The 27599-nt window shown below is 44.5% G+C and overlaps 1 protein-coding gene across 2 annotated transcripts in view; it reads right to left on the reverse strand.

Annotated features, from left to right (window-relative positions):
- The window catches only part of NUP85 (nucleoporin 85), a 35307-nt gene extending 8582 nt beyond the window's left edge, over nt 1-26725 (reverse strand). The window contains exons 1-16 of one of the 2 annotated variants that reach the window (XM_077327858.1): nt 26547-26725; nt 25729-25822; nt 24337-24499; nt 22077-22147; nt 18654-18697; nt 15815-15884; nt 14506-14627; nt 13813-13947; nt 13228-13350; nt 12218-12349; nt 11084-11190; nt 10705-10788; nt 8686-8751; nt 5874-6025; nt 5639-5756; nt 1256-1356 (exon numbers count right to left, since the gene is read on the reverse strand). In XM_077327858.1, the coding sequence (XP_077183973.1) occupies nt 1256-1356; nt 5639-5756; nt 5874-6025; nt 8686-8751; nt 10705-10788; nt 11084-11190; nt 12218-12349; nt 13228-13350; nt 13813-13947; nt 14506-14627; nt 15815-15884; nt 18654-18697; nt 22077-22147; nt 24337-24499; nt 25729-25822; nt 26547-26579 (1615 nt within the window). In that variant the 5' untranslated portion in view covers nt 26580-26725. The remainder of the gene's footprint in view (nt 1-1255; nt 1357-5638; nt 5757-5873; nt 6026-8685; nt 8752-10704; nt 10789-11083; nt 11191-12217; nt 12350-13227; nt 13351-13812; nt 13948-14505; nt 14628-15814; nt 15885-18653; nt 18698-22076; nt 22148-24336; nt 24500-25728; nt 25823-26546) is intronic. The other variant, XM_077327857.1, reaches the window with a different exon arrangement.
- Between the last annotated feature and the right edge of the window lie 874 nt (nt 26726-27599).

Here is a 27599-nt window from a genome sequence, read left to right on the forward strand (position 1 = left end):
AATGGACAACAGCCTTGCACAACCACTTGACACATGAGGCAGGAGAGCAAGCATGAACATCTCCCTGTGATCTCTGCAGAGTCATCATGTGTGGATGGTGAAGAAACCATGCAGAAATGGGGTGAGGCCAGTGCAGTGCCCACTTTCCTTCCCAATGCTATTCATGAACATGCTGGGGGGGGACCCTAAGATCTGTACCAAACTATAGTGTCAATACATCAAGGGGCAGCTGTCTCTCACAAAGGCATTTGTATATTTACAAAAGGCCACCTCTGCTTCAAGAAAGAGGCATGTCATGCCCTCTCTGCCTGCCTGGTTGGCTGGCACCGGCTGCCATTGTGGCTACTCCATCAAGATACTCCGAAGGCCTCAGAATGGAGAGGTTTCCCCCTAGTCCTCCTCCTCCCAGCAGGAGTGCTAACAGCCCCAAACCAGAAACTCTGTAGGTGTTTTGTTTCCTCCCCAGCCTCTCCTTTGGAGCCTCCTTTTATGCCTCCCTCCACCCTAGTCAAGTCTACCTCATCTTCTCCAAAGGCGCAGGCCATCATCAATGAACAGTCCATTGGCTCAGGTTTGACCTCACGTTGTTGCTCTGACCCCCCAGACACTCTCTCCCATGGTGAGTGGGGTGCGTGGTGTTTGGGGCAGGGCAGGCCAGCCCCAACCCCAACAGACATTGTGGTTGCACTGGGCTCTGTCAGGCCTCCTACATCTGTGGTGTTCCACTGGCTTCTGCTGCACAGTGCCCCTGGCCTTGGGTGACACCACCTTCTGCTGTGGCCGGCTGCCTCCACCTCTCCTTCCTTCGTGCCTGCATGTCCCCAGGAGTCGGCTTGCTCTCAGCTCTAGGTGCTTCCCTCCTCGCTCCTAGCTGTCCTCGTCCATTTCCTGTCCCACCGCTGACCTTGCCATTACAGCTCTTGCTGCTGCTGGGCTCCCCGCTCTTGGGCTCCACTGCCACGGTGAGTCAGCCCTGCAGAGCCTCTGGGTCTGCTGTGGATTGCCAGGGCTTAGCAGTGCGACGCCTTCCCTAACAGCTGTCCTGAGTCCAGGAGTGGTACGGCCATTCCAGACAAGGCAGCTTATGTACTGAAATATGGGTAACTAGAGATGCATAATTAAAGCCATTCTCTGTCTAGTGGAAATTGTACACATCAGCTTACAAACACATCAAGGCATACTGTTTTAGGTGTTACACAAGTACTGTTATATTACACTGGTATTTTTGAAAATTGCTGTGGGGGGCAGCTCTCACCGAGAAAAGTCAGCCGATCACTAAGCAGCATGGCTGAGCCCAAGTTGTCAATGAGGTCCAAATCTGAGAAAGTGCCCCTCTCACAATAATCCTTCAGAAATCTAAGGGAGAAGAAAACCAGATTAGCACTCCAGTCATGACATACGCACAGAGACTTTATTCCAGCCAAGCCAACCCCTCAAAGAAAGCCTCCTAGTGACTGAAGAACTATTGTGAAAGGAATTATCCTTTCCTCACCAAAACGGTATCTTCCTAGCTTTTAGCAGTCTGAATTAAAATTACAGACACCCCTTCCCTAAACTATTTACATTTAGATTGTGAAAAAGCACATTTGGAATGAAGCAAGACCAGAAAAGCAGCTCTTGTAAAGAAGGTACTGGCAGCATTTTCTGTAGGTGGGGACTTCAGGTTCACAGGATTATTTAAGTAACATATTTCTTGTGGCACACTAGGAGGTCTCCTGCAGCAGCTCATACTTTGAGAATTACTGAGCCAGAATGCTGCCCTTCTGCTATTTGGAGGGATGCAGAGGCATTTTGTTAATTAAAAGAAGCAGTCTTGTAGCACTGAAGCATAAGCTTTTCTAGCCTAGAATCCACTTCAGAAATATGCAACAAAGTAACCTGACTGCCCCACCAGAATTAAATAATGGGATTCATGAAAACCAGGGAGGTAAGACATAAACATCTCTAATCCTTATCCATCCATTGTTTCTATATATATTTGTGAAACAGCCAGGGGAGGGGGGTGGAATGGTCCGGGGTGTCCGAGTTGGAATAGGGCCAATCAGTCAGTGTTGCAGATTGGCCCTGCCCCTACAGCTCCCACCCTCCCTCCCTGGACGCTAGCCACGTTCCTCTCAGCCAAGACAGAGAGACACACACAGAGCCCTGCCAGACTGAACACAAGCCCTCATTCCCTCCTAAAGCTCCTGCTGCGAGAGAGGCAGAGAGAGTCACAGAGAGAGCTGCCCCAAGCTGCTGACCAGCCCTGCTTCCCTCCTAAGAACGAGCCCTAATTACCTGCTATGGCTCCTGCTGCCACAGAAATCCCCAGTATTATAAGCTTTTTGCCAATGTGATACTGCGATTACTATTATAACACTATATTGGAAGAGCAACCACTGACGAAGGTAGAACAGAAAGTGGGTTACTTAACCTAGGATTTTCTTTTGGTTGACTCTTTATGTTTGACCATTTAGACTTTATGTTATAACCTTTTTCACTTATAAATATAGAGAAGACTACTACATCATTGTGCCTCGTGATTTCCTTTTTTCTTCTGAGGCCACAGAAAGAGAGACACATAGATAGCTGCCACTGCTGCGATGGAGAGACAGACAGACAGCTGCCCCAAACTGCACCCCAGCCTAGCTTCCCTCCTACAAATCAGCTCTGATTATGTGCTATGAGGCACACCGAGAGACACTCAGCGAGAGACACAGAGAGAGATCTGCACCTCCTGGTGTCTCCTGGGTTCTAGCGTCCATTGCATTCCTGGTTGCAATGGGCTTTTTTGCTAGTCTTTAAACCTCCCCCCGCTCCGGAGGAGTGGGAGGAATAAAGGAGTAAGGGCAAGTGGGGAGGAGTTAGGGCGGGCCCTGTCCGGGATAAAAACTCGGAGGGCTTTGCGGCTCCTGATTGGGCCCTCCGAGTGTCCCTCCGAGTGTCACTCGAGGGCCAAGCAGCGCAAAGCGCGGCTCCCCATTGGCTGGTTGGCCCAGCCTCGCCTGGGCCGGCGGGGGAGTTGCCGCTCAGAGGAAGAAGCCTTCCCCAGCAGTAAGTCCTCCATCCGGCTTCCCCTCGCCCAGAGAGCCTTCTGCCGGGCCCTGGGGCAGGCTCGCCTGTCCTTGGGCCCGCCAGAAGGCCACAAAGCCCACTCCCGAAGTCCCGAGCCTTCTGCCAGGCCCTGGAGCAGCCGAGCCTGCTCCTAGGCCTGGCAGTAGGCCGCGGAGCCCACCGCCCCCGTCCCGAGCCTTCTGGGCCCAGCAGAGACTGCCCCTGGGCCCAGCAGAAGGTCCCAAGCCCACCTACCTTACTCTGTTCCTCCCTTCCTCCCAGCATCCCCTTTCTCCTTCCCTTCCTCCCTGCATTCCCTTTCTTTTTCCCTTTCTCCCTTCCTCCCTCTCTTCCATCTGACTCTTTCTGGCTACCTGTTTCTCTCCCTCTTCTTCTGTCTCTATCTTCCTCCCTTTCTTTTTGTCTTTCTGTCTCTCTTTCTCCTTTTCCTCCTTCCTTCGCCCCATTCCTCCACCCACCCATCATGCTAGGGCCCGCTGTATTTTGCCCACAGCGGGCTTAATATCTAGTAAAATTATAAATCAGCAGCTGTATCTTTGGGACAAACCCCCTCAGGCAGAAGCAAAGGTTTTCAAGTTCCTTGCACAGTGCTTCTATTAGTTGTCTCAGGCCTGTAAATGGGAACCTGGATTCATTGCAAACAGTGGAATGGCATAATAGCATTTGCTCTTTATTGCTCTGTTTCACGTGAATTTCATCCTCAAAATATTTCCGGTTTCCTCACACCAGACCTTATGAACTAGAGAGAGTCACTGTATCTGTACCAGTTAAATCATGAGATTATTCATTACTTATCTATCAAAGCTTACATGAATTGTATAAATCTGCAATATGAAGACTGTTGAAACCCACACATAACTCTGTTATGACTGAATAAGGCCTCATTTTATCTTAGAAAATCTGGGTCCAGCCCCCCCGCCCTTTCATAGCAGCATTTCTTTGATAACAGAATTTCTTTGGTAACAATTCAGCACTGAATTGTCCTTTTGTCTGCTGTAGTTTAGAGAAGAGTTCTGTCTCTGCACTCAAAATGGTTGCAGGAGTTTCAGGGAATATTAATAAAACCCTTTTGAAGAAGCTATTTTGAAGGTACTCTAACTGGGCAATGTTACAGATTTGAGATTGGGGAGCGGGCGATGCCCCTGAACACCTGCTTTTCCCATGTAAGTGAAGGGTGGGGTGGGGTGGAGGTTCTATTAGCTGTCATCCTTTCGAATGGGAAAATATCAAGATCTGGCAAACCGTTTATGAAGGTGTACATTTCACTGCTTCCCAGGGAGTTCTTCAACTAAGTTGTTGGTTAAATTGTATCCCCAGAGGTTTTTTAGAGGTTCCTTTGCTGTGAGATGTCTGCCTACAGTCCATTTATATTTTTTAGATCTCTTTCAAAACTATTATGTTTATTCTATAGTAATTATTACTATGGTGCTCCCCTGTACTTAGCGAACATCCATCTCAGACCTATCTGGTATAATGATTGGTCATCACAGGGTATATTTGTGGTCTGATAAAAATTAAAGTATCTTAATATGTTGTATTAGAGAAAATTTGAGCAAGGCATATTGGGAAACAGGGGTCTTCAATGCAAGTGATCCTGTGACTTATAGCAACACATACCATACAGACAATTTCTATATTTTATTAATGCGTTTAGCTTGTCTGGATATAAAGTTCTTGATTTTTTACCAATGATCTTAATCTGTTTAGCAATAGCCTTTGGCGAGAGAAAGGAAGTTTGATTCTTGTTATACCAAACTGGAGAGCCAGTTTGGTGTAGTGGTTAGGAGTGTGGACTTGTAATCTGGCATGCCAGGTTCGATTCTGCGCTCCCCCACATGCAACCAGCTGGGTGACCTTGGGCTCGCCACGGCACTGATAAAACTGTTCTGACCGGGCAGTGATATCAGCGCTCTCTCAGCCTCACCCACCCCACAGGGTGTCTGTTGTGGGGAGATGAATGGGAAGCCGCTTTGAGCCTCCTTCGGGTAGGGAAAAGCGGCATATAAGAACCAACTCTTCTTCTTCTTCTTCTTCTTCTTCTACCTCACCAGTGTAGCGTTTGTATGACTATCAGCAGCTTGGTCATTCAAGTGACCCTGTTGATCACAGCTTGTTGATGGAGATTTTTATTTCCCGATGCTGCTGCATTTTTAACAAACTGGAACCCCTGTGTCTTCTCCATCGTGGAGCTAGCTTCTTTCACAGCTACCCCAGAGCACCAACATCTGAATCCTACTAGAGGAAGAAACAGCACTCTCCCAAGGGATGACACTGTGCCTTGCAGTGCCAAGTAAGAGCAACATTCTGAGCTGCCTTGTGTGTCCCAGGAGGCCAAAAGGAATGAGCATGTCAACATCAAGCATCAACCATTTTACACAAGCCCGGTCTTGGCCTTCTGGGAGGGAGGCCGTGTCTTGGCCTTCTGGGAGGGAGGCCCGAACTGCGGCCATACACAATCCACCTTTGGCAGTCTAGATGATGGTAGAGATTAGTTTTGAATGAACTCTTGTCCTCTAACAGTGGCTAGTTCTTCCCCAAAGCCTTCTGAGGACTTCCTCTGTCTCCTTCCCCATTTGAAGCCTACCTGTCCGATATGAGGGTGGCAAAAGCAGCATCCTTTGCTCGAATACTCCACGACAGTGCCGAACCTAGGCGGTTATTCCGGACAGCTTTCATAGCCATGATTTTACAGATGCTACGAACTTTGTAAAAGATGGCCAAAAAACAAAAAGAAAAGCAAGCAATTTCAGTGATTGGTAGTTGCACAAATCCACTAGTATAAGGGGGAAAAAACGCAACCAAGGCTCAGGAAGACTCACCTTGATCAGTCATCATTCTCTGCTCACATATTCTCAGTACTTTGAGGGCTTTATATTCTGTGTCCAAAGGGATCCGTTCAATGTGAAGCTCCAAGTAGGCTCTACCATACTCTGGACAGTAGTCAAAATAGTCTACTGCAAGCTGCCACAAGCTATAAAGGAAGGAAAAAGATCAAGCAGCATTTTTCAGGAGACGACTCTCAATTATTTGTTAAGTCAGAAGTTACTAATGGTGCAATCCTATGCATAATTATCCCACTTTAAGCCCTGACCTGGATAGCCCAAGCAAACCCAATCTCCTCAGACCTCAGAAACTTAGCAGGGTCGACCCTGGCTAGTATTTGGATGGGAGACCTCAAAGGAACACAAGGGGTCATGATGCAGAGGCAAGGAATGGCAAATCACCTACGTGCATGCCTGCATAGTGCAGGTGGGGGGTTGGAATAGATGACCCAGGAGGTCCCCTCCAACTCTATTATTCTATGATTCTATGCCATACGATAAATAGATACTCTAAGCCTATTGCTTCAGTGGATTTGGGCTTAGGAGTACATAGGATTGTATTGTGGAACTACAGGAAAACAACACACATTGGTGCATATTTTGTTAGTGCACCAATGTTTTCCAGAGCTTCCTACACAGAACCAGCTTTCACAGAACCTCAGTTTATGGGATTTGGCGCAAGAGTCTTTTCAGAAGAAGAAATAAAGTAGATACACTGCATGCATATCCTTTAAAAAAAACCCTGTAACAGATCTGGAGTTTGCCTCTTTGTTCAACTCAAGGAAGTTTAAAGAGAAATGTGAAGATTCGGTGGGAATGGCTTCTGCAATAATAATCCTACAAAGAGCCAGATGTCTGCATGCATCTCTTCCTCTGTCCTTGTCTGTGTTGGAATACTCCTCAACCCATTAATTTCTAAAAAATCTCATGAGAATTTGTACTCACTTAACAACTTCTGGCCTTTTTGGTTACAGAAATTATAAGCATGATAGCATTATGTCCTCAAAAGAGCAAGATATTTCAGAAGGCAGTTAGATACCAGAAACTTGTATCCAACCACTGAACCGCTTGCTACAGGGAAGGCTCCTTCATTGGAAGAAGGCTCCACGCTTCTCTCAGCAGTGTGGCAGGATACAACCCAGTGACCTTTTTTGTAGCAGGCACTTAAATCACATAGATACATACAGGCACCTTTATTGGCATATCCTGAGAGAGAAGATATATGCAATTTGTGGAGCTTAAGAATGGACAAATATTAACTTTGTAATTTGATCTCTGGCAACCTTATGGCAGATTGTAAAAATATTGCTATGTTCTCAAGGCAGGATTCTGATTATTCATTAAAAACAGTACCTTAGTATCATTGGAATAACTAACTTTTCTGATTAAAAGTGGAGATTAAAATTTGGTCTGAATATCTACATAAAACGGGCAATAAAATAAAGCATGTAAAACAGATTCTATGCAATTTTGTTCACAGGGTCAAATTTTGTTGGCCTAAGGAATATTAAAAAATCTCCCAGAAAGCAGTGCTAAAGGTAAAACATTTAACCTTGCTAACCTAAAAGCTCTTCTCTGTTGTGGGTTTATTAAAATATAGAAATAAGGGGCAAAGGGATCCAAGTAGGGCAGGATTCCTAGATTTAATGGAGAGCATGTTTTTCTAGCTGCACTAATTAATTCCTGATATTCAACATCTGAAATTCTGCACTTAATTTTTACATAGACAAACTTGGCAGATTCCAGAAGCAATGTGTCCAAGGGTTTTCTTAAAGTCTTGATTTTATGTTCGATAATTCTTAACCAATAAGATTGGCCTTCTGTAAGCTCTAAATATGTAAGGCTAGTTGTGTCTGCACTAAAAAGTAAACAAAGCCAAAATTTGATTGCTACCAGCCATGCTTTAGTTGGAGTCGGTTTTGGTTACGTTCCAGGCATGGAGCCACATATAGTACGCAGCTTGGAATGCTTAATACCTTTTGCAGAAAATTTGATTGAGTACTTTCAGTATCTTGACTGAGTGTACTAATCCATATTGGGATTTCATATAACAGCTAAGAACAAGGCTTGGCATGAAAACCTTAACTGATGCGGGCACATACCAGTCGCCTTTAGCACAGAAAAAAATGAGTTCTTGCCAAAAGGTGCTTAAATCTTGAAACTTATCATTTGTGACTTCATCTCACTGAGTCGCTGAGACTCAGCTCAGCCATAGTTAACTTGTCATTTATTTCAATGGAACTTGATCATGGCTATCTTAAACTGAATCACAGCCGTTATTCCTGAAGAGCTGGACTCCTGAATTGTCGACCAGCTATAGCCTTCCAGATAACTCAGCTAGGCTTTCAAATATTCCACAATGCCCTAAGTATTTTTTTTTCATCACAATTCCTTGAAAGTCACTGTAACTGCCTGGAGCGATAGGTGGAGGGATAGCAAATTGCCTTCACCTCCTTTTTGCCTGCCTATATAGTACAGTCACAGTGAGCAAGTAAAACGTGCTGGCGACTACGTAGTTTTGCTTCCTAAGGAAATTTATCAGGGCTCTCAACCGTAACTCCTCATGGGTTTACCTTTGGGTTTAAACATATTCCAGTTCTTACTACTCTTCTAGAATAGTTTCCTGACCTCCCTCCTTGCCCATCTGAAGCATGAGCACACTGGAGTCCTCTTTCAGTTTGAATGCTGAATCCTGCAAGGACTCCTAGCTTCACACATCCAATTACTACTTCTGTGTAAGAACGATGTTTTCCTTTAAAGCTCAAAGTTATGGCATACTCAAAACAAGGAAACAAAAAGAAGATCCTACCTATGATGGCAGAAGAGCCCAGAAGCATATTCCAACAAGAGATATTCACGCATATTGGAACCAAAACTGAAAGAAAAACGCACAAAACTAAATCCCTCAATTTACACCCAGAACTGGACAACGGCTGACAATCGTTCACAGCTGCCGATTTATGTAGCTGCATCATTTTGTAAAATGGAAGCATTATTTAAAGGAATTATATTCTCTGTCCCCTGGAGTAGAGCTACCTGGACAGAAAAGGTTTCTGCAGTTTTCTCTATTCCCACAACGTGGCGTGTGACTTGGCAGGAGGGAGGCAGAAAGCACAGTTCTGTGCTCTAGAGGCTGCCTATATTTCAATCTACAAACTCACATGAACATATTAAGCCATCAGATTGATGGAAATAATATTGTTTGGCATTGGATTAAACAATTTTACGTAGAAAGAAAGCCAATTCTGATGGAAGCTCCTCCCCTCCCCCTTTAGATCCTGTTGTTTTTGGTTTCGTTTCTGTTTTTGTCATATATTTTGTGTCTCTCTTTATTGGTCAAAACAATTATGTATTATGATGGTTTATTTCAATAAAAGTAATTAGATGTTTTTTTCTGTCGTGTTTTCCTGGTGTGTTTTTTTGTCTACTAATGGCAAAGCCCGTTCATAAGAACGGGCATTGAAAGGGTCACACTTGGGGCCTGTGCGAGGCCTTTGGAAAGCACCCCCTCTCCCCCCAACCCCGCCTCGGCCGGATGGCTTCCCAAAGGCCTTGAAAGCATATCCGGGGCCTGTGCGAGGCCTTAGCAGGCCTTTGGGAAGCGCCCCCTCTCCTCCCCCACCCCCCTCGGCCGGATGGCTTCCCAAAGGCCTTGAAAGCACATCCGGGGCCTCTGCGAGGCCTTTCCAGGCCTTTGGGAAGCGCTCCCCCCCCCCCGGCCAGGCCTCTGGATGGCTGTAGGCAGCCAGGCATGTCTGTGAGGCGAGGGCTTGGTGAGGGAGGGCAGGAGCTGTAGGGGCAGGGCTGGCTGCACCCTGATTGGCCCTGGAGAAGCCAGACAGTCCATCCCCCAACAATGCTTCACAATTGTTAAGAGGCACCAAATGGATAAGATAATATAACTTTTTACAAAATTAAGCTGTTAGACTTCGCTCTTTCAGGATTGTTGAAGGATTACTGTGATTATGTAGATGAATCATTATGAATACCATGAGGTGCTTCATAATGCTATGTGTTATCCATAAAATTAGTCTAAATGGAAGTCTTTAAAACGGCCTCATCTGATAAATATATTCTTTCTGAATTGCCAGTCACTGAATGATCTCTCAACACCCCCCCCCCCAATAATTTACTTAACACATTTCTAGGTCACCTTTCCACCCAAACTGCAAACACTTCAAGCATTAAAACAGCATTTAAAAAACAAATCTATGTTAAAAATATTTACAACACCTATAGTGATGAAGTTGTTAACAGCAGCAGCTTCTAATCTGGTAAACCTGGTTTAATAACCCATTCCTCCACATGTAGCCAGATGGGTGACCTTGGGCTAGTCACAGTCCTGTTAGAAGCTGTTATCACAGAGCAGTTCTGTTAGAGCTCTCTCAGCCTCACTTACCTCACAGGGTGTCTGTTGTGGGGAGAGGAAGGGAAGGCAATTGTAAATTGCTTTGAGACTCCATCTAATACTGAACAGCGGAGTATAAAAACCAACTCTTCTTCTAAAAAGGAGGGCTAATAAGTGTTAGTGGGGGATTCCAACAACAAAAGGTCTTCCCCCACTGGCAGAATACCGTTATAGAGGGAGACTGATTAATTTCCCTGGAGAGGGAGTTGCAAAGTTTCACTGCCACAAACAAGAAAGCCTTTTCTTGAGTTGCCTCCCACCTGGCCTCAGATTGCAGGGGCCCCTGAAGATGACCAAAGTGGTCATGTAGAAACATGGGAGGAAGCAATCCTTGAAGTATGCTGGCCCCAACCCATATGGGTCAACTCCAGAACCCTGGATTAGACTTTCCAATGAATATAGAAATTAAAAAGTACTCACTATAGGTTGTGAGACTGAAGAAGATTGCAATGGTCTAGCAAGTCTGTCAGATGAGCTACAAACCACCAGTTGCTCAGAGCGATGCTACATAAAGAAAAGGGTGAAAGGGGGGGAATATAAAATTACAACTGATGTGGAAAGACTTCTTTTTAAAGTTTAATAAAAACAAACCCAACATGACACAATATATCAAGTTTATTACATCTAATAGAATCACAGGCATGAGCTCTGCACACATTTCATTCCACACATTGCTTGCTCCTATTTTTATTAAGACCCACTTCTACATTCATAAGCAATTATTATAAACATATAAGAAATTCTGGATTAGAAGTGCAGATCAAGCACCCACACTAAAACCCACTCTAAGTAAAGTCACCTGCATTCTTTAATCACTTGATGGATGTCAAATTCAAAGGCTGCTAGCAAGATAATGTCCAAGGGCTCAGGATTATTCTCACCCCCGAGAAACTGATCCAGGCTTGACTACAAAAAAAGAGATGAGGCATATTTAATATTGAGAATGTGTGTGCAGCACCAACCTCCATTAAACTCCTTAGAGACAAACAGCAGCAAGGATACAAAGGGAAGTAAACAGAAGGGGACTGAAAAAGATAAACAGGATTCTCCCCCATTGTTTCAAGGGGACAGTCAAGAAAACAGAAACTCCTGTTATATGGCCAATGTAAGTGCAGCAGATCACTTACAATACAAGTCCAGCAGCATTCTCCATTTACAGTAGTTAAGTCATGGTAGCATCAGCTCTTCCCATGTCAAGGCCAACTCAATGATGAAAAGGTCTAAGGCCCATTAAGTTGCCATCTAGTAAATCAGACCATCGAGGTCTAACTACTGAGAGTGACAGCAGCTCTCCAGGGTCCCTGACAAAGGTGTTTCACAGCACCTACTACCTGATCCTTTAAACTGGATGTTAATCTAGTACCTTTTTGGCCCTGAATTGTCAAATTTACAGCTTCCATCTTTGAACAAAATGGATTTCAGAAATTGTTAATTTTTGCTGAGACTGCAATGCGACAGCACCGAGTGATTGTTGCACCTTCCATGAGGAACATCTAAAAGCAAGTAGGTGTTCTGGAGATGCTGTGGGTGGATCCTAGGACCATGCCTCTTTCTCCACCAGCAGCAAATACTCACTGGAGATGCCAGGGATGGAACCTGGACCTTCTGTGTGCTAAGCGGATGTTCTACCACTAAGCCACAGAACAGAGCTCTCAGCTTGGGAGGTGGAGTTCAGTACAACATTTTGGAAACTTTCCAAACTTTGCTGCTTGTTAAAGCTTGCATGCCAGGGGGAGAGGGATAGTGAAGTCTCAGAGTTGCCACTTTTGCATGCACTGTCTCCAAAATTGTGCCATCCCTTCCATTCCCATGATCATGAAGGGCAAGAAACAGGAACAAGATAAGGAAGCCTCATTATCAAATGCTTTTCTGCTTGGGTGACAGAAAGCCAAAAAACAGCTCTTCTTTCAATGTAGCATTTCCCCCAAGTCACCTGCGCATAGAGATGGAGTTCCATAGGCTTCACGGTAGGATGACAATACAACAATCGGGTTACCAGAAAATGGTACCAGGTAGTCATGAGATCTTTCTTCTCTAGGATGGTGTTTTCATCTCCCAAGAGAATCTAAAAACAAAGAACAGAGACAAACCCCTTAAGCTAAAAGATATTGGGGCTTGAAAGATGCCTTACAGATGCTTTAACTTTGTTACTGTTGAGAAGCCCCTGAAACATTCGTCAGGCTTTGAGAAATCCCAGAAGTGGCACGATGGTGCAGAATATGGTTGGGAAGAATAGCTGTGCATGTGCCCACCCAGGGCCTCTCCCCTTTCCACGCTCTCCAGGCCCATCACTGGCTGTGAGGGGGGGGGGGTCGACATGACCACATGTGGTCATATCACCCAATAAATGTTTACAAAAATTAAAAAATTAACTCCCATCCATTCAGGGCCATCGAGAAACCACAGGGGTTCACAGGTTGAGAAAGCCTGTCTTAGTGCATGGATATACATTGGCTTTCTGCAACAATGAACTAATGTTCACATCTAAATACAGGGAACTACTACCTCTTGATCCTGCTGTTGTACAAAATATGTAAGTCTGAACATAACCCCATTTGTAGTATAAATACAACCTTTCAGTAGGGATCTTTGCTTAATAATAAGCAGCCATAAATTATTTCATGTGGAGAATATACTTGTTCCTGAATATTCAGTTTTAGAAACAATAATAGTCAGTGAGCCTCAGAGCTTTTTACTCCCCCAATCCCAGAACAGGATCATACTCAATTACCCATCCCCAACCCTTTCTCTGGATATATTGTCTTGCAAACGGGTGAGATCAAGCTTAACGGCTCCCCAAAGTCACGCAGTGCTAACCAAGAGAAGAAGGAACAGATTTTTTAAAGTTAAGCTTCCTTTAAATTCACCAAAATATACTTGTTGCAGAATTGGCCACCTACCACTGTCTTACCCACAGTTCTTTCATTCTAAAATCCCACCCACCTTGCAGATGGTTTCCATGTGAGGGTTAGAAGCAAACGTCCCATCTTGCAGGAAGCGCTGACATTCATCATGCCAATGCTGCCATTTTAGTTCCAACTCTGTCAGAGTTTGGGTATTACCAAGCTGAAAAGTGAATACATAAGCATGCAACGTTTAAGTATAATAAGAAGAGTCTATTCGATCAACAGTGCAGCATTTCAAGCAACTTCCCTTGAAATGGAACCGGCATATGTGTGTGCGTGTGTGGGGGAGTTGTCATACAAAAATACGTTGACATCGTTTAAAACATGGGTGGGAACTTCAAAATGAAACATCCAGGACAATGGATACAGATATTTATACAACTAACTTAGTAAATCTTTCTGCCAAAACATGGGGGGTCGCATCATAGCCAAAGACTGTAATCTCCCTAAAGTTGTAAATCAAAGCTGATTATTAGAGATATATACAAGGAATGGTTACCCAAAGCAAAAATAATTGTATGATCTTGCATAGAGAAAAAGCCCTAGAAATACCTCCTTTGTGAACATAACACTGCAAGAACTTACTAAGCAAAGCTATAAGAGAAATCTACAAATGACGTACACTGATCACCGGCATCTTCTTCATCAGCTCATCCAAAATTTTGCACATGCTTACTGAAGCAGGATTGGCACTGGCTTCCTTACAGAGCAGTTGCCGAGCCTCATCCATTCGTCCTTGAAGCACAAAGATAGTTATCTGGAAGGGGAGAAATTAAGGTGGATCGTAGCAGAATATGGAACTGAGCCAGAGAAATGACCTACATATTAATACTAGCGTTCAATCCTGCATATACATTGTGAACAGTTTATTGATACAGTCAAAGTCCAGTAAAATTTCCAACATATCACACCATTCGTCTTCTAAATAAATTCCATGCAAATGTTATATTAATTCAGACAAGATCATAAAATCATCATTCTTGTGAAACTTAATAAATGTAATATTGTAATAGTACTCTCCCTCTGAATTTTAACCAATAACATACCGTACAAAGCTAGAAGCTAGTTTGTTGGAGCAATAACTCTTGCCCTTTTTGCTAGTGAATAAGCTAATTTAAAAACAGAATTTCTAGTTCAGACACAGAGTACAAATACAATAAAGCCTTCCTTCCTCAGGGAAGGATCTCCAGGAACTTCACTCTTTGAGGAAAGGTAATTCATAGTAGTACTTTATTCTGGCTTCAATATCATTTTTTCAGCAAGTAAAATCAGACAGCAACTACACATGCTTCCTTGGACAAGATAATTCACTTACTGTATTCCAGAAGTTTTCATGTTTTGCTGGACTTTCACTCTTCAAAACGTCACAGACCATGTTGTCCACATCACACACATGAAGACGAACCCAGTCAAGAAGATGAAGGAGGAGAGGACCAGCTGGAAAAATGATATGCATTCTCATTTTCTTTGAGATACAGGAAACCTTTGCTTTGCAATTACTATACAGCAGTCGGGACGGTGGGGGGGAGAAAAGAGATGCAAATAATGGGGCTGATGATATTCTGTTTCCAAAAGACCTTAGAGCAATTCTTGGTCTTGCAAGCTGTGTGTTTTTGCCCCTTGATCTAGCCCTGTGATATGAACAAGTGTTAGCTCCTGCCTCAGCTATTCTAGGAAGATGCAACTCTTTAATTTCAATTTATGTTCATTAACCATTGCTTCATATACTGGATTAATTTCCTACACAAATATAATTTCACATAGAATAGGCACCCACATATGACTGATCTGCTGGACATATGACTACCAATTTACTTCTACACATGCACACACTCATGATGTAAACGGTATTCATAATTTCCCACTATATACATCTAGAAAATTGTCAGCTTTCTGCAGGGCCTGCAAGACGGAGCTCTTCTACCAGGCGCATGGTTGAGGCCAGGACAGAATCCCGGTATTCCATCCAAGCAACCCTTCCCAAGGCCTATTAGACCTGCACCCACTCTTAGTGGAAGGGGACTCGGCCTTCGGCTGAACAAGGTAGGATGCGATTGGTTATTCAGAAGAATGTCTGGCCACTTACTGTCTTATTGTAAATTGGGGTTTTATGGGGGTTTTATTGTATTTTAACGTTTTATTCTGTGAACCGCCACAGGTTCTTAGGAAAAGCAGTGGTACATAAATCGAATAAATAAATAAATAAAATGAGCATTGTGAAAAACAGCCTTACATCCATGTGGGGACCCTTTATGAAGCATCACAGAATTCAACCTAACCAAGAACATGGGTGCATATAATCTGCACAAAACTTATACAGAGAATAAACTTATTTTTGTATCTGTCTGCTACAACCTTTCAGCAACAGACACCATACAACAGAAGGGATGGTCAGCACTGATGGGAAATAAGAAGCCAGGATCAACACAAAGTGTAAGAGGCACCATGTGTTCCTCACTCAATGTAGCAAGGGGCAACAAATGGAGATCATGTTTTTGAAGACATTTCGTAGAACCATTTTTATAGAAATATCCAACTGCTAAATGCATCCTAAGCAGTTCTGAAATAGAAGAGTGCTAACACAAGAATATGCCTTTTCAACTACATTACACTATGATTTTCACCTGGTGCTGCTTCAATAAACATGATCTCACAGAGATTCCAGATCAACTCCATAGCAGACAGAATGGAGACCTAAGAGACAGACACCAATTAAAGGTCAGTAATCATTTTAATACTTTAATACTTGGACTCATAAGGATCAGCAGTCAAACAACTGAACATTACTCAAAGGTGTTTTACTGTGCAGAAATAAAATGCAACTAAAACAAGAACTTGTACCTCTGCCTCGCAGTATACTATTTGGATTCAGGCTTCAGAGCCAAGGCTAAGGCGAACATACAGGTGGGGTCAACAAACTCACAGTGGTTACCATGGGAGATATCTTTGCTTCTTCTAGTGAGTGTGAAAATGAACATGGCACGAGTGGGCACTCCTCACAACATCCTGGCTTGGAGAGGTTGGCCATTTAAAGTGCAGCAAGGATCTCCAAATCTCAATGAGTTGTCAAAAGCAACAGGGCTAGCAGTAAGCACAAATTACTGGATGGAAGGAAGGACAGCCAAAAGTTGTGGGCCTGTGTATACGGTGAGCATGCCAACAAGAGAAGATGGACAAACGTTACAGATATTACTTCAAAGGTATTAAAGTGCAATGTATCAAAAGGATCTCCACTTCATGAGGGCTATTCATCCACTTTTTCTTTTTTAATGAAGGTTGGAATCAATTCTCCGCATTCCAAAACTGAAGTCACTGGCACAGTACGAAGCTTACGGCTTGACCGAACTCCTAATAATGCTTTATATCCAATTTAGATTAGATTAGATCTGAATTAATGACTGGGTCCTGTTGAACATTCATGCTACTAGCGATAACAAAATACTACAGCAGCATTTTCTTTTTGTCAAAAATAACTCCTTAGGTATTGTTAGGAGGGGGGGAAGTTGGCCTTACTGTGAGGATTTCTTCTCATCTGTGGAATAAAAGGAATCCTGAAATGGGTTATGTCCCTTACACCCTCTCTGCAGGCAAGGCTATGCAAATCATTCTTGCAGAGCTTCCACATTCAGGTAGAGGAAGAGCCCAATTCATACTTGGCAAGCTCTGAATTAAGGCAAATTTCCTTATAGCTATAAGAAAAACATCACCTTTTGAAGGTATGAAGCTCCCACCCCAATTCCCCCTTTCCTGCAGGAGGTAAGGAACACCTTCCATTCCATTGATGAAAAGAAACCCTCACGGTAAGTCCAATGTTTTGCACTCCATCAGTGGAGGGAAGTATCCTGAAATGGGATGGTGAAAAGCTGCATCATCTCAGATGGGAAGCTTATGAAGGGTAGGAAAGATCACTGGGGGACCACCTGTTAGAGAACTCTCCCACCAAAGGCTTTGTCTGCTGATCTATAGGTGTTCCACTTATTGTGCTTGCAGAAAGGTAGATGCTGATGTCCAGTTCACTGCCCTGCAGATTTCAGTGATGGGAAGACTGGTGGAAAAGGCAGGAGATGGACACTAGGGTTGGGCGCTTCGTCATCCAAAGCGACCCTTCACACCCAAAGCAGCCAGTGCCTCCCCCCGCGGTGCTGGCTGCTTCAGGCACGAACAACTGCTTCGGACGCCAAAGCGCCCAACCCTAAGGATGCTGCCCTGGTGGACTGGGGACAGATAAATGCTGGACCTCATATGCCAAGCAGATATAGGTTTTGATCCATAATGATGGACTTGGGGATACTTCAATCCCTGTCAATGTTTGATTGAAGGGAACAAACAATGAGACTATGGTTCTGAAGGACTTTATTAAGTTCTGAGTGCCCTCCTCACATCCAGTTTGTGCCATTCCTTCTCTCTCGGATGGACCAAACAGGGACAGAAGGATAATAGGTGGATCCCCTGGTCCTTATGAAAGAATGCATTTACCTTTAATACCAAGGAGGAATCTGTTCTAAGGATCTAAGTCCTTTCAGAAGGAGCTAAGGTGTCTCAGAAAGATGGTACTTGGTCAAGCTCTTCTGGCTCCAAAGGGAGTCCTCATGATTTATACTGAAGTGACAGCAGTTGGGGCAGCTGCCATGCCCAAGGACCTTTGGGAATGCTTTCACATGTTGCTTTTTTGTCTCACTGGACTGCAATTCTATCTTTTCCTTTCCTTTCCTTTTATGCCTTCTTTCAGAGCTGTGGAAGTTCACCCAATGTGAAACAAGGCAGAGCATCAAGTGGGGCTCACCTTCTAGCCCTACCCAGGGAGCCAGTAGGGCGATATAACCCAAGATAGCTGGGTGACATGTAATGAGCATGCAGGTAATAACAGTCCAACAGCAGGTTTCCCCAGAGAAAAGCCACTTCTGGAGGGGGGGGGGTTATGCAAAGAAGCGATGGCTCCCTTCTCCCTAAACACAGTGTTGCAAGACAATCAAATGCTCATTTGGAAACCCACATCCAGAAAAGTGACTACTGAGGCGAGAGAATGGGAATGGAGAAGCAGCAAGCAAAAGATCAAGCATCCTGTCCCTGCCACTTTTCTGCTCCAAAGCTCCTCTGCAAAACTGGCATTTGCCTAGGAAGATGAACTTTTTGTTATTACACGCATTTTCATGCAGTTAGCTCTCAGTAGTTAACTTTTAGATTGAATTTCAAGTTGCATCAGGGCATTCTGAAGGATTCACTCATCACTACAAATTTCAGGTAGGCAGAAACCTGGATAGAATGAAGTAGGCTAGTCTCAGATACGGCCTTAAGAAATATCAGAGTACACAGACTCCTTTAGCAAGCTCCTTCTTCAGCAAGTTCAATGGAAACTAAACAAGCTACAGTAACAAAACTTATGCTAGGTGAAAATTCTTCCTGGTAAAAACTAGTAAAAATTTATTTTCACTGATGATAGCTCAAAGAAATATATTTATTTACCTGGGTACTATGCTGTGCTCTCATTAATGGGTCCCATGCAGAAACTATAAAAGACAAAGAAGTTAAGAATTCCCCCCCATTTTTTTTCAAGCTCACGGATTTTATTAATTTATTTAAAGGATTCATACAATTGCCTCTATCCCTCAGAGCAGCATACAAATTAATTCTTTTAGAATAAATTAAATGGAAGGCTAAAACCGTAACAGCAAAAACCCACTGTAGAAGCAATAAAATCACCAATCAGTACGACTTTACTTAAACAATCTTGTGTGCTTGTTTATACTCTTCAATATATTCTCCTCAATAAAAGAACATCCCAGTTTATATCTGACTAGTTTACTTAGTTTCTTAAGGAGGCATCCCTGTATACATTGGTCGAGATCCTGTAGGTAGCCACCTATCGCTAAGTCTCCAATGCCCCAATTAATTCAGGGAACCTCAATTTGTTACTGGACTCTAGCTTTTGTTCTGCTACTTCAACGTGGCTATTCATCTGAATTGATCCAATATTCCTTGTAATGTTTTTAAACAGATCAATTCATTATGCTGGACCAGCTGAATGGGCCAGGGGAGCTAGTGCACCAGTTGATAGATGGCTTCCACCAGTTGTTCTTTTTGCACACTGAATTATGAGATGCGGAAACTGAGAAGGAAGGAATGCTAGGGAGGGGGTGGCAGAGAACTGATCATAATAGGGCTAGTTTCTCTGGAATAACACAACAAAAACCCAAGGAGCATCATTTGGGGAGGGCTATAGAAATCCAGTAGCCTTCCCCCCCTTAGAGAAGGTATTGGATCACTTTGTTGTTGTCAGGTGCGAAGTCGTGTCCGACCCATTGCGACCACATGGACAATGATCCTCCAGGCCTTCCTGTCCTCTACCATTCCCCGGAGTCTATTTAAGTTTGCACCTACTGCTTCAGTGACTCCATCCAGCCACCTCATTCTCTGTCGTCCCCTTCTTCTTTTGTCCTCAATCGCTCCCAGCATTGGATCACTTAGGATCACATAAACACCAGCGAAGTAAGGATGAAAGGTAAAACACATGTTCTCTCCATTTCTCCAGCAGGCCACCTGCTGGAAGCTATACTATGAAGGCCAAGAAACCCTCAGGGATGCAGAATAGCTCCATTTAAGTGTCCAATTAAATCCTAGTGGAAAATAAATTGCAGCAGAGCCTCTGTGCCTTCTCCATCAGGAAGTCCATGGGGTGAGCAGGCTTCTCTTTCCTTTAGCAGACCGAACTGCAAACAGATTACAGAAGTCTGGGAGCCATTCTGGCAGGAAACTGCAAACCAAGAAGGAATGCAAGCATATACCCTGAGCGCAAACCCATCTCTTGGGCTCCTGGGGGGGAGGGAGGGAGGTTAGGGCCAAAGAGGAGTCCAGAGTAGGATTAGGTACTCCCACACCTCCTCCCCACTGAAGCCTGTGGACGCATGAATTTGCATGACTCTACTCACATTACCAAGCCAGGAAGAAGAATGTGCCCTTTGGAAGCCTGCTGGCCAAAACAGTACCATGCTCCTTTGCTCCAAGCATCAGGACTGCGCACATCCACCCATTCATCGGGGGGGGGGTGTTAAGGGCTATCAGAAGAAGTGGATGGCACCACATGGAAGTATCTTAAGCAAACAGATTGTCCAACAATAATCTGTGGGACATTTATGTTATATGTCATGTCAGTCTTTCCTGTTTTCCCTGGGGCTGGAGGTGAGCGCCTCCAATTCACCTCTCCCTTCTTGTTCCCTTTGCACTTTTGCCCAGGCGCTGTTCCAGTGAGTCCTGTGAAATGCAAATTCTTATCTCCCTGTCATTGCTTTGAGGTGTAATCATCTGGGCTAGCTGCTGGAGGCAGCAGGGACAATCTGGCCTCATTGTTCAGACTGCTGGTCTCCAATATTCACACATTTGTTGATCAAATGGTTCTGTCCTGGGAACAGGTTTCCCCATGCAGTATTGGGTGGTAGGAGCCTATAAAAGTCCCCTTGGACCCCGTCTTCAACAACCCCTGGTTCTGTGAATCCCTACTGATGATGTTTGTTCCTGTAATGTGCCTTCAATAAAGACTAACTTTAGCTATGTTCCGACTGCCTGGGGCTTTGCTCTGCTGGTTCTGTGGGTGAGCTTGTGGACTGCATTCCATGGGTTGTGATAATTTATTATTTTATTTATGTTGCTTATAGCAGTGGTCCCCAACCTGCAGGCCACGGCCCGGTGCCGGGCCACGAAGGCTATGGTGCCGGGCCGCGGTTCCCTCTCCCCGCAGTAAAAAACTTCCCAGTTCGCAAGCTTGCGGCCCAGGAAGCTTCTTACTGCGGGAGGGCGGGGAGAGGGAATCAAGGCCGCACTCCTTCTCCACTGTCTCCATCGCGCGCCGATGCCCACAGCCAGCCGGCCAGCGAGGAAGGGGAGCGGCGGCGGCAACCCCCCCAGGGGGTGGGCACGGGGCGGGAGGAGGGGCGGCGTGGCCCCCCCCGGGCGGGCTCCCGGCAGCAGCAGCGGCGGCCGCGCCTCACCCTGGCCAGCGCCTCGCCCGGGCTTGTGCTCAGCGGCGCGCCTCTTTCAGGCGCAGGAGGCTGCGTGGCACCCCGCGGCAAGAGCCATGGCGGTGCGGGCCGAAGGGCGGCAGCGGCGGCGGCAGCATCCAGCACACAGGGGGCCTCGAGTCCTCGAGAGGGAGCCGCAGAGGGATGCACAATGGAGCCGAGCGCCTCGCGCTGGGCTTGGAACAGCCGGCCGAAGCAGCGAGCCGTAATCCGAGAGGGAGGAAGGAGGGCGAGCGAGGGAGGGGGGGCGCCAGTCACGTGGGCGTTGCGGGCAGGGGGCGGGCTGCAGTCGGAGGTGCCACGCATGCCTAAAAAAGGTTGGGGACCACTGGCTTATAGTTCGTCTTTCTCACTGGGACTCCAGGAATGTTTTGAGGAGTGGTGGTGTTAAAAATGATCTGTTCTGGGTGTCAAATATGTTAGGTACACCCCTGCCAGGAGATGCAATCAGGGGAAGCCTCCATAGTAACTGGTTGGCTACTGTGTGAGAGAGGATGCTGGACCATATAAACGACAGGCCTGATCCAACAGGTTTCTTCTTATGCTCTTATATTTACAAGTTGAATTAACATTCAGAAGTGAGATTGTAGATGACTGTTCAATTATAGAACCATTCAGGCTGCCGTTAAAGTATTCTGTAGTGGGAACTAGCCCCGCCTGTTTCATATTGCCAGTAAAGAATACAGTATTTACTTAAAAGGAAGACAATCCTGCATATAAAACAATGTACGTAAAAAGAATACATACAAATGTTTGTTACCGCACTTAACAGTAACTCATATGTCAATCAAAGACGATCCACTGGCTTTGTCTTCACAGCGTGTGTGTGTGTGTGGAGAATAAATTTTTCTTTCAGGTAAATACGGTAACTTACTAGCCATCTGGTGTGAATCTTCCATGCAGGCTCTTATGACTGAACGGTAGCTCTTGCTCACTCGAACCAATCTGTCAAAAGAAAATTTTTAAATGTTTTTGATTTTTTTAAAGTATTTCATTTATAATGCAGATTTTTCACAGGATACATCAAACATAACTTAATCATAGAACACGTCAGATATACGATCAACAACTTTCAGTTAAAAGTTCGAAGCAAATAAAACTCAACACCGCAAGATATGATAATGTATAAGCAAAACCAGCAGGCAGAACAGCTGGATTGAAGCCAATCGGCATTCCTAGTGCTTCTAGATCTTACAGCACCATTCAGTCTTGAAGATCATGAGCTTTTGGCTCACTGTCTCATCAGTGTGGGGGGAGGGTACGGGGTCAGCCTTGTAGTGGCTGGTCTCCTTTCTCCAGAGTTGGAGACTGAGAGATGTTATCGGGGAAGAACAATTGCGTGGTTGCCAACTCTAATGCGGAGTAATGCAGGGCATGACTCCCTCTATATTATTCAATGTCTTCATGTGCCCTCTTGCCCAGCTTGGCTGAAGGCTTGGACTCGGGTGTCATCAGTACGTGGATGACATCCAGCTCTACCTGTTAATGAGCAACCAGCCAAATATTCTACCCAGCTCCAGCAAAGTCTCCTGAAACTTAACCCCCTTAAGAAAGAGGTCCTGTGGCTGGGAAGGAGGAGACCAAAGGAGGAAGCACACTTTCTCTGTCTTGACGCGGTACAGTTACAAGTTGCACAGATCATCAGGAATTTGGTGGTGACCTTCAACGCCTCCCTTAATATGGAGGCACAGGTCACAAGAGTAACTCGGCAGGCATTTTTCAACCTTCGCCAGGCAAAGCTACTAACGCCCTACCTGGACTCAGAACACCTAGCCACAGTACAATGGTCACTTCCAGGCTAGATTACTATAACTCACTCTATGCATGCCTATCCTTATCCCTGACCTGGGAATTACAACTGGTTCAGAATGCGGCTGCCCAAGTCCTCACAAGGACCCCATGGAGAGCGCACATTCGACCTGTTCTCCAGCAGCTGCACTGGCTGCCAGTGGAGTTCCACATCAGGTTTATGGTATTGATTTTAATCTTCAAGGCATTACATATCTTTATGGACCACTTCTCTGAGTATACCCCACAAGGAGCGCTCTGCTACTGCCAACTTATTGATGATCCCCAGCCCCCGAGAAGTGTGCCTGGCCTTGACCAGAGCCAGGGCCTTTTCAGCCCTAACTCCAGCCTGGTGAAATGAGTTGCCAGCTGGGATCTGAAACTCAAAATGGAACTCTTCCACCAAGGCTAACAGTCATTGACATCTAAATGGGCCTCCCTGACACAATCAACCCCCCCCCCACACACACACTCTCTTCTCCATCTAGGCCTCAATTAAAATGTCAATTCACCAGTCCCAGGTTTTCAGTGACACTGTATGTTTTTCTTTTGTCTAACTGATTGTTTTAAATGTTTATGGTTTTATCTTTGCAGCTAGAGAGGGGGAGCCAGACTATAAAAATATTATAACAATAATTCATTGTTAAATTATGTTTACAATAATGAGTTTGGAAAGGGAAATGGTTATGCTGCATTCAAATAATATATTCTAGTATGTAGACCTCTATCTTGGTCCACAGTTTATCAGAATTACTCATTATATAGGAGAGGATATTTCCTAGTGAGGCTTATATGTAATAGAGATCCTGCAATATCTAATGCAAATTGAGGTAGATGTGTAGATCTACCTCAGTTGTCACAAACATTGTATGTGTATTTCAATTCTATTTTATGTCCAAAAATTAAAATTCCATCTAACACCATATTTTGTACAAGAAGCTAAGGCAAATTTTAAAAAATATCCATATCAAATCAAGTTCCCACTGACTTAATTCACATGCAGCATCAAACCATTGCCTGGCATCCCATAAGCGGGCCTCATTCTAACACACTCTTTCCTTACACTATGATTCTCTTATTCTCTGTTTTCAAACAAATCAGTTATTACATCTGAACTGTTTTGTGTTTGCTCCTGAAACTAGGATTGAAGGTGGTTTGCCAGTTTGGATGAAACAACAAGCTATGGTCAGTCTCAAAAGAAAAAGTGAGGGTGGAACGAAATTATGGAAGAGAAGGATAGAAGTTGAGGGGGTAGGGTGCAAATAATGCGAAGATCTGGCATTACATTTGCAGAGCTACTAGATTTTAGATGATGTCACATTGTTGAGCCCTTTTATATCACTTACTGTGCTGTCCTTGACTTTCCAACTTTTTCTTTCTCATCCTTCTGCAGCCCGACAAAGATCCCATGTGATTCATTGAAAAGTTTCCGCAATGTGTGAGAGTACACATCTTGATCTTTACGGACAACGTAAACAAAAGGGCAGCCTGGCCTTTTCTCTTTCTGCTCTGAAACAAACCAAAAGAAAGCTTTAATGTAAAAATATACCTATTTCATTTAATATGAACTGTGATATGCAATTGACAAAACCCAAGTAAAACAAACTCGGTTGTATAATACTTCTATTGTAACTCATCCGAATTCGGATACTACTTATACCTAGAAACAACAAAACTCAACTTAGATATAACTAAATCTCAACAATCCAGGAGCATGAAAACATGCAGAAACTTAAGTAAATAAAGCTGTACAAGGGTTTTTACACATACCGATATGCTTTAAAGTTCAGGACAAAAAATAATGTGTGAGCCATGTAAAATCATCTATTATTAAATTATTAAATGTTTGTTACATGATTTCATCTGCATAGTGAGGCCACTCTAAAAACACTCCCCACTAGGGGTTCACAACATGGTGCCTCTGGGCACTATGGCATCTGCCAACACCTTTTCTGACACCTGTTAAGTGTTTTTAGGAAGTAAGTGGGCCAGGTAGAATTTTTGCTCTACAAGGCATCTGATTGGCTGTGTAGATTTCTTAAAATATTGCTTTGGCAGCAGCTGACACTACAGCACAAGGATCTGCACTGTGCTACTAAAATTAGACTGTGACAATTATTTTGTGGCTGGTACCAACTTCTGGCACCAACACCAACATTTTATTCTTGAGCCCATCATGCCATGTAAAAATTCTAAATGTGTCCTCAAGCTCAAAAAAATCAGGGACCTCTCTTCTAGACAGAGGTGCTTTCTACAGAGAGGCTCAGTGAGTGGCTGCTTGACAACAGGAGAAGGAAAGGCATGGGGTGAACTTCAAGGGGGATCAACAGTCAGAGAAGAAGCTAAAGTGTTTTCCCAAGGAAAAAGTTCCTGGGGAAAACAGGCTACAGAGATGAGAAAAGGCAATAAGCAGAGGAGGGGCCATCTTCTATAGAGAGCAGTCAATCCTGAGAAACTGTGGCTTCTCGGTGACTGTAACGAAAAGTGGGTAGAAGCTTTCCTTCTCTTGTTGCCCAAAGTTTGGGACTATCATTATAATCTTTGTTCACTATTACTCATTAAAGCCCCCAGTCTAACCGTATCATTGCCCCTCCCCACTTTCAATTAACCTTATTGGTTTCAGTCTATTCAACTTTTGAACAGGGCAGCCAAATAGGACGTTAGTGCTCTGTCTTAGGTCAGTAAACTCACTACTATGAATTCATAAAAAATGCATATTAACGATAAGCATTTCTAACCTGTTTTTTTGTACAATGTGTCACACACCAACATCTCCACAGGTCCCCACTCAAAACATATTTGCTTCTGCTCAGAGTTCAGTTCTGGAATCAGCTATATGACAAATTGAAGAGCAAATATTACAAAACTGTTTAAAGAGGTTTAGCTTTTAAGCATACTTTGTGATCAATTTAAATAAAACCATGATTCATTACAAAATCTGGAGTAAGTAAACAAAACCGTTCTCCATCCCATTATAAAATCTTCTCAGTCTTTCTCCATCTGCCAGGTACAGGATCATATATCTCCTGCTGTTACTGTCAAATCTTTAGTGGAGCAAGACAGCTATAGTGCTCATTCAGAACTATTTACTCTTTTTTTAAGGGCTTTCTGGATGAGACTGCCACTCAGGCAGTTATGCAGAGCAACATGTTCACACATTCATTCGATTCTGCCAGACAACTGGGAAAACATTATCCTATATGCCACTGCAAAAAAACCTTTATTCCAACCCCTTCTAGCCCGGAAGATGGTTCCTTACCTTGACAAAGCCAATCTGGCTCCCTGGATCCACACCACAGTAACATCGAGACTAGACTATTGTAATACACTCAGTAGAGATTTTCTCTTGAAGCCAACTTAGTAATGTCAGATGGTGCAGAATGCCACAGCATGGTTATTAGCAGAAGCAAGCCCATCGGCTGTCGGAGGGATTTATCTTAATACAACCAGCCTCGCCCTTCAGTCCAGCTTGTCCCCCACCCGCCGTCCACCCCTCCTATTCCTTCTCGCCGCAATGCCGCCAGCGCCTGTCCCACAGACGGGAAGAGCAACTCACCGTGAGCGGCGGCTCCACATCCAGCTCCTCCATGATCCTCAGCCCAAGCAGAACTCCCGCGGCTGGCGCATTCCTCGCGGCCAGGAAGCGATCGCGGAGGCTGCGCGCCCCTAGCCAATGAGCACGCCGCGCGCACTCAGGGAAGGACCCCTCGCCCTTAGGTCTAGGCCGGCTTCTTTCCCATCTTGGGCTTTCCTCCCACTGTGCCTGTGAGCTCCATAACCAGCTTTTCAGACTAATTAAGGCCAAGCTCCGCCACTATGTCCGGCTTGCCTTCTTCCACATGTGGAGAACAGGAACAGGTAGCGTCGGAAAGGGCTCGAGTTCGAGGCGTTTGGAGATATGCCATGGAACAGGCACTCCACGAGGCACCAAGACGAAGTCTCAGGAAGGCCCCTGTGAAAAAGACAAAGTTGCGAAGGCGGGAAAGCGCGTAAGCAGATGGGGAGGATGCGGCGGCCGGGGCGGGGGGAGAGACGGGGAGCCGGGGAACCAGCAATAAAGCATGCTGCTTGCGAGTCACTACATGAGGCTTTGTTTTAAGGGGGAAAGGTACTTGTTCCTCAACTATTTTTGCCGTTTGGGAATCGAAAGGGTTTTGTTTATGTTGGACTTTACCCCCAAGTCCCCTAGGAGTCTAAGATTGACGTGGTCTGGAGAGAAGAGGGCACGGTTGCAAGACAGAATGGAGAAATGTTAGTGGCTTAGAAAGATGGGAATTGATATAAAACATTTCTTCTTTAAGAATGTAATATCTTTTCTTCAGTAGTTATATTACAGCTGCAGAGACTCACTGAAATCGCTTGTCACTGGTGCATCATCTGTAATTGGTCAAACAAATCTTTGCTGAGACATAAATCTCACGTGGTTTCTCTAAGTAACTGTGTCATATATAAACAAGACTTTTAGTGCAATAATCCTAAACACAGTCAATGGACTCAGAGGGGTATAATTCTCATGAGGATTGTAAATAAATTACAAGCGGTACATAGAATCATAGAATGAGTTGGAAGGGAACTCATGGGTCATCTAGTCTAACCCCCTGCACTATGT

This window comes from Paroedura picta, chromosome 3, assembly GCF_049243985.1.
Source record: "Paroedura picta isolate Pp20150507F chromosome 3, Ppicta_v3.0, whole genome shotgun sequence".
In the NCBI taxonomy this organism is placed as follows: Eukaryota; Metazoa; Chordata; class Lepidosauria; order Squamata; family Gekkonidae; genus Paroedura; species Paroedura picta.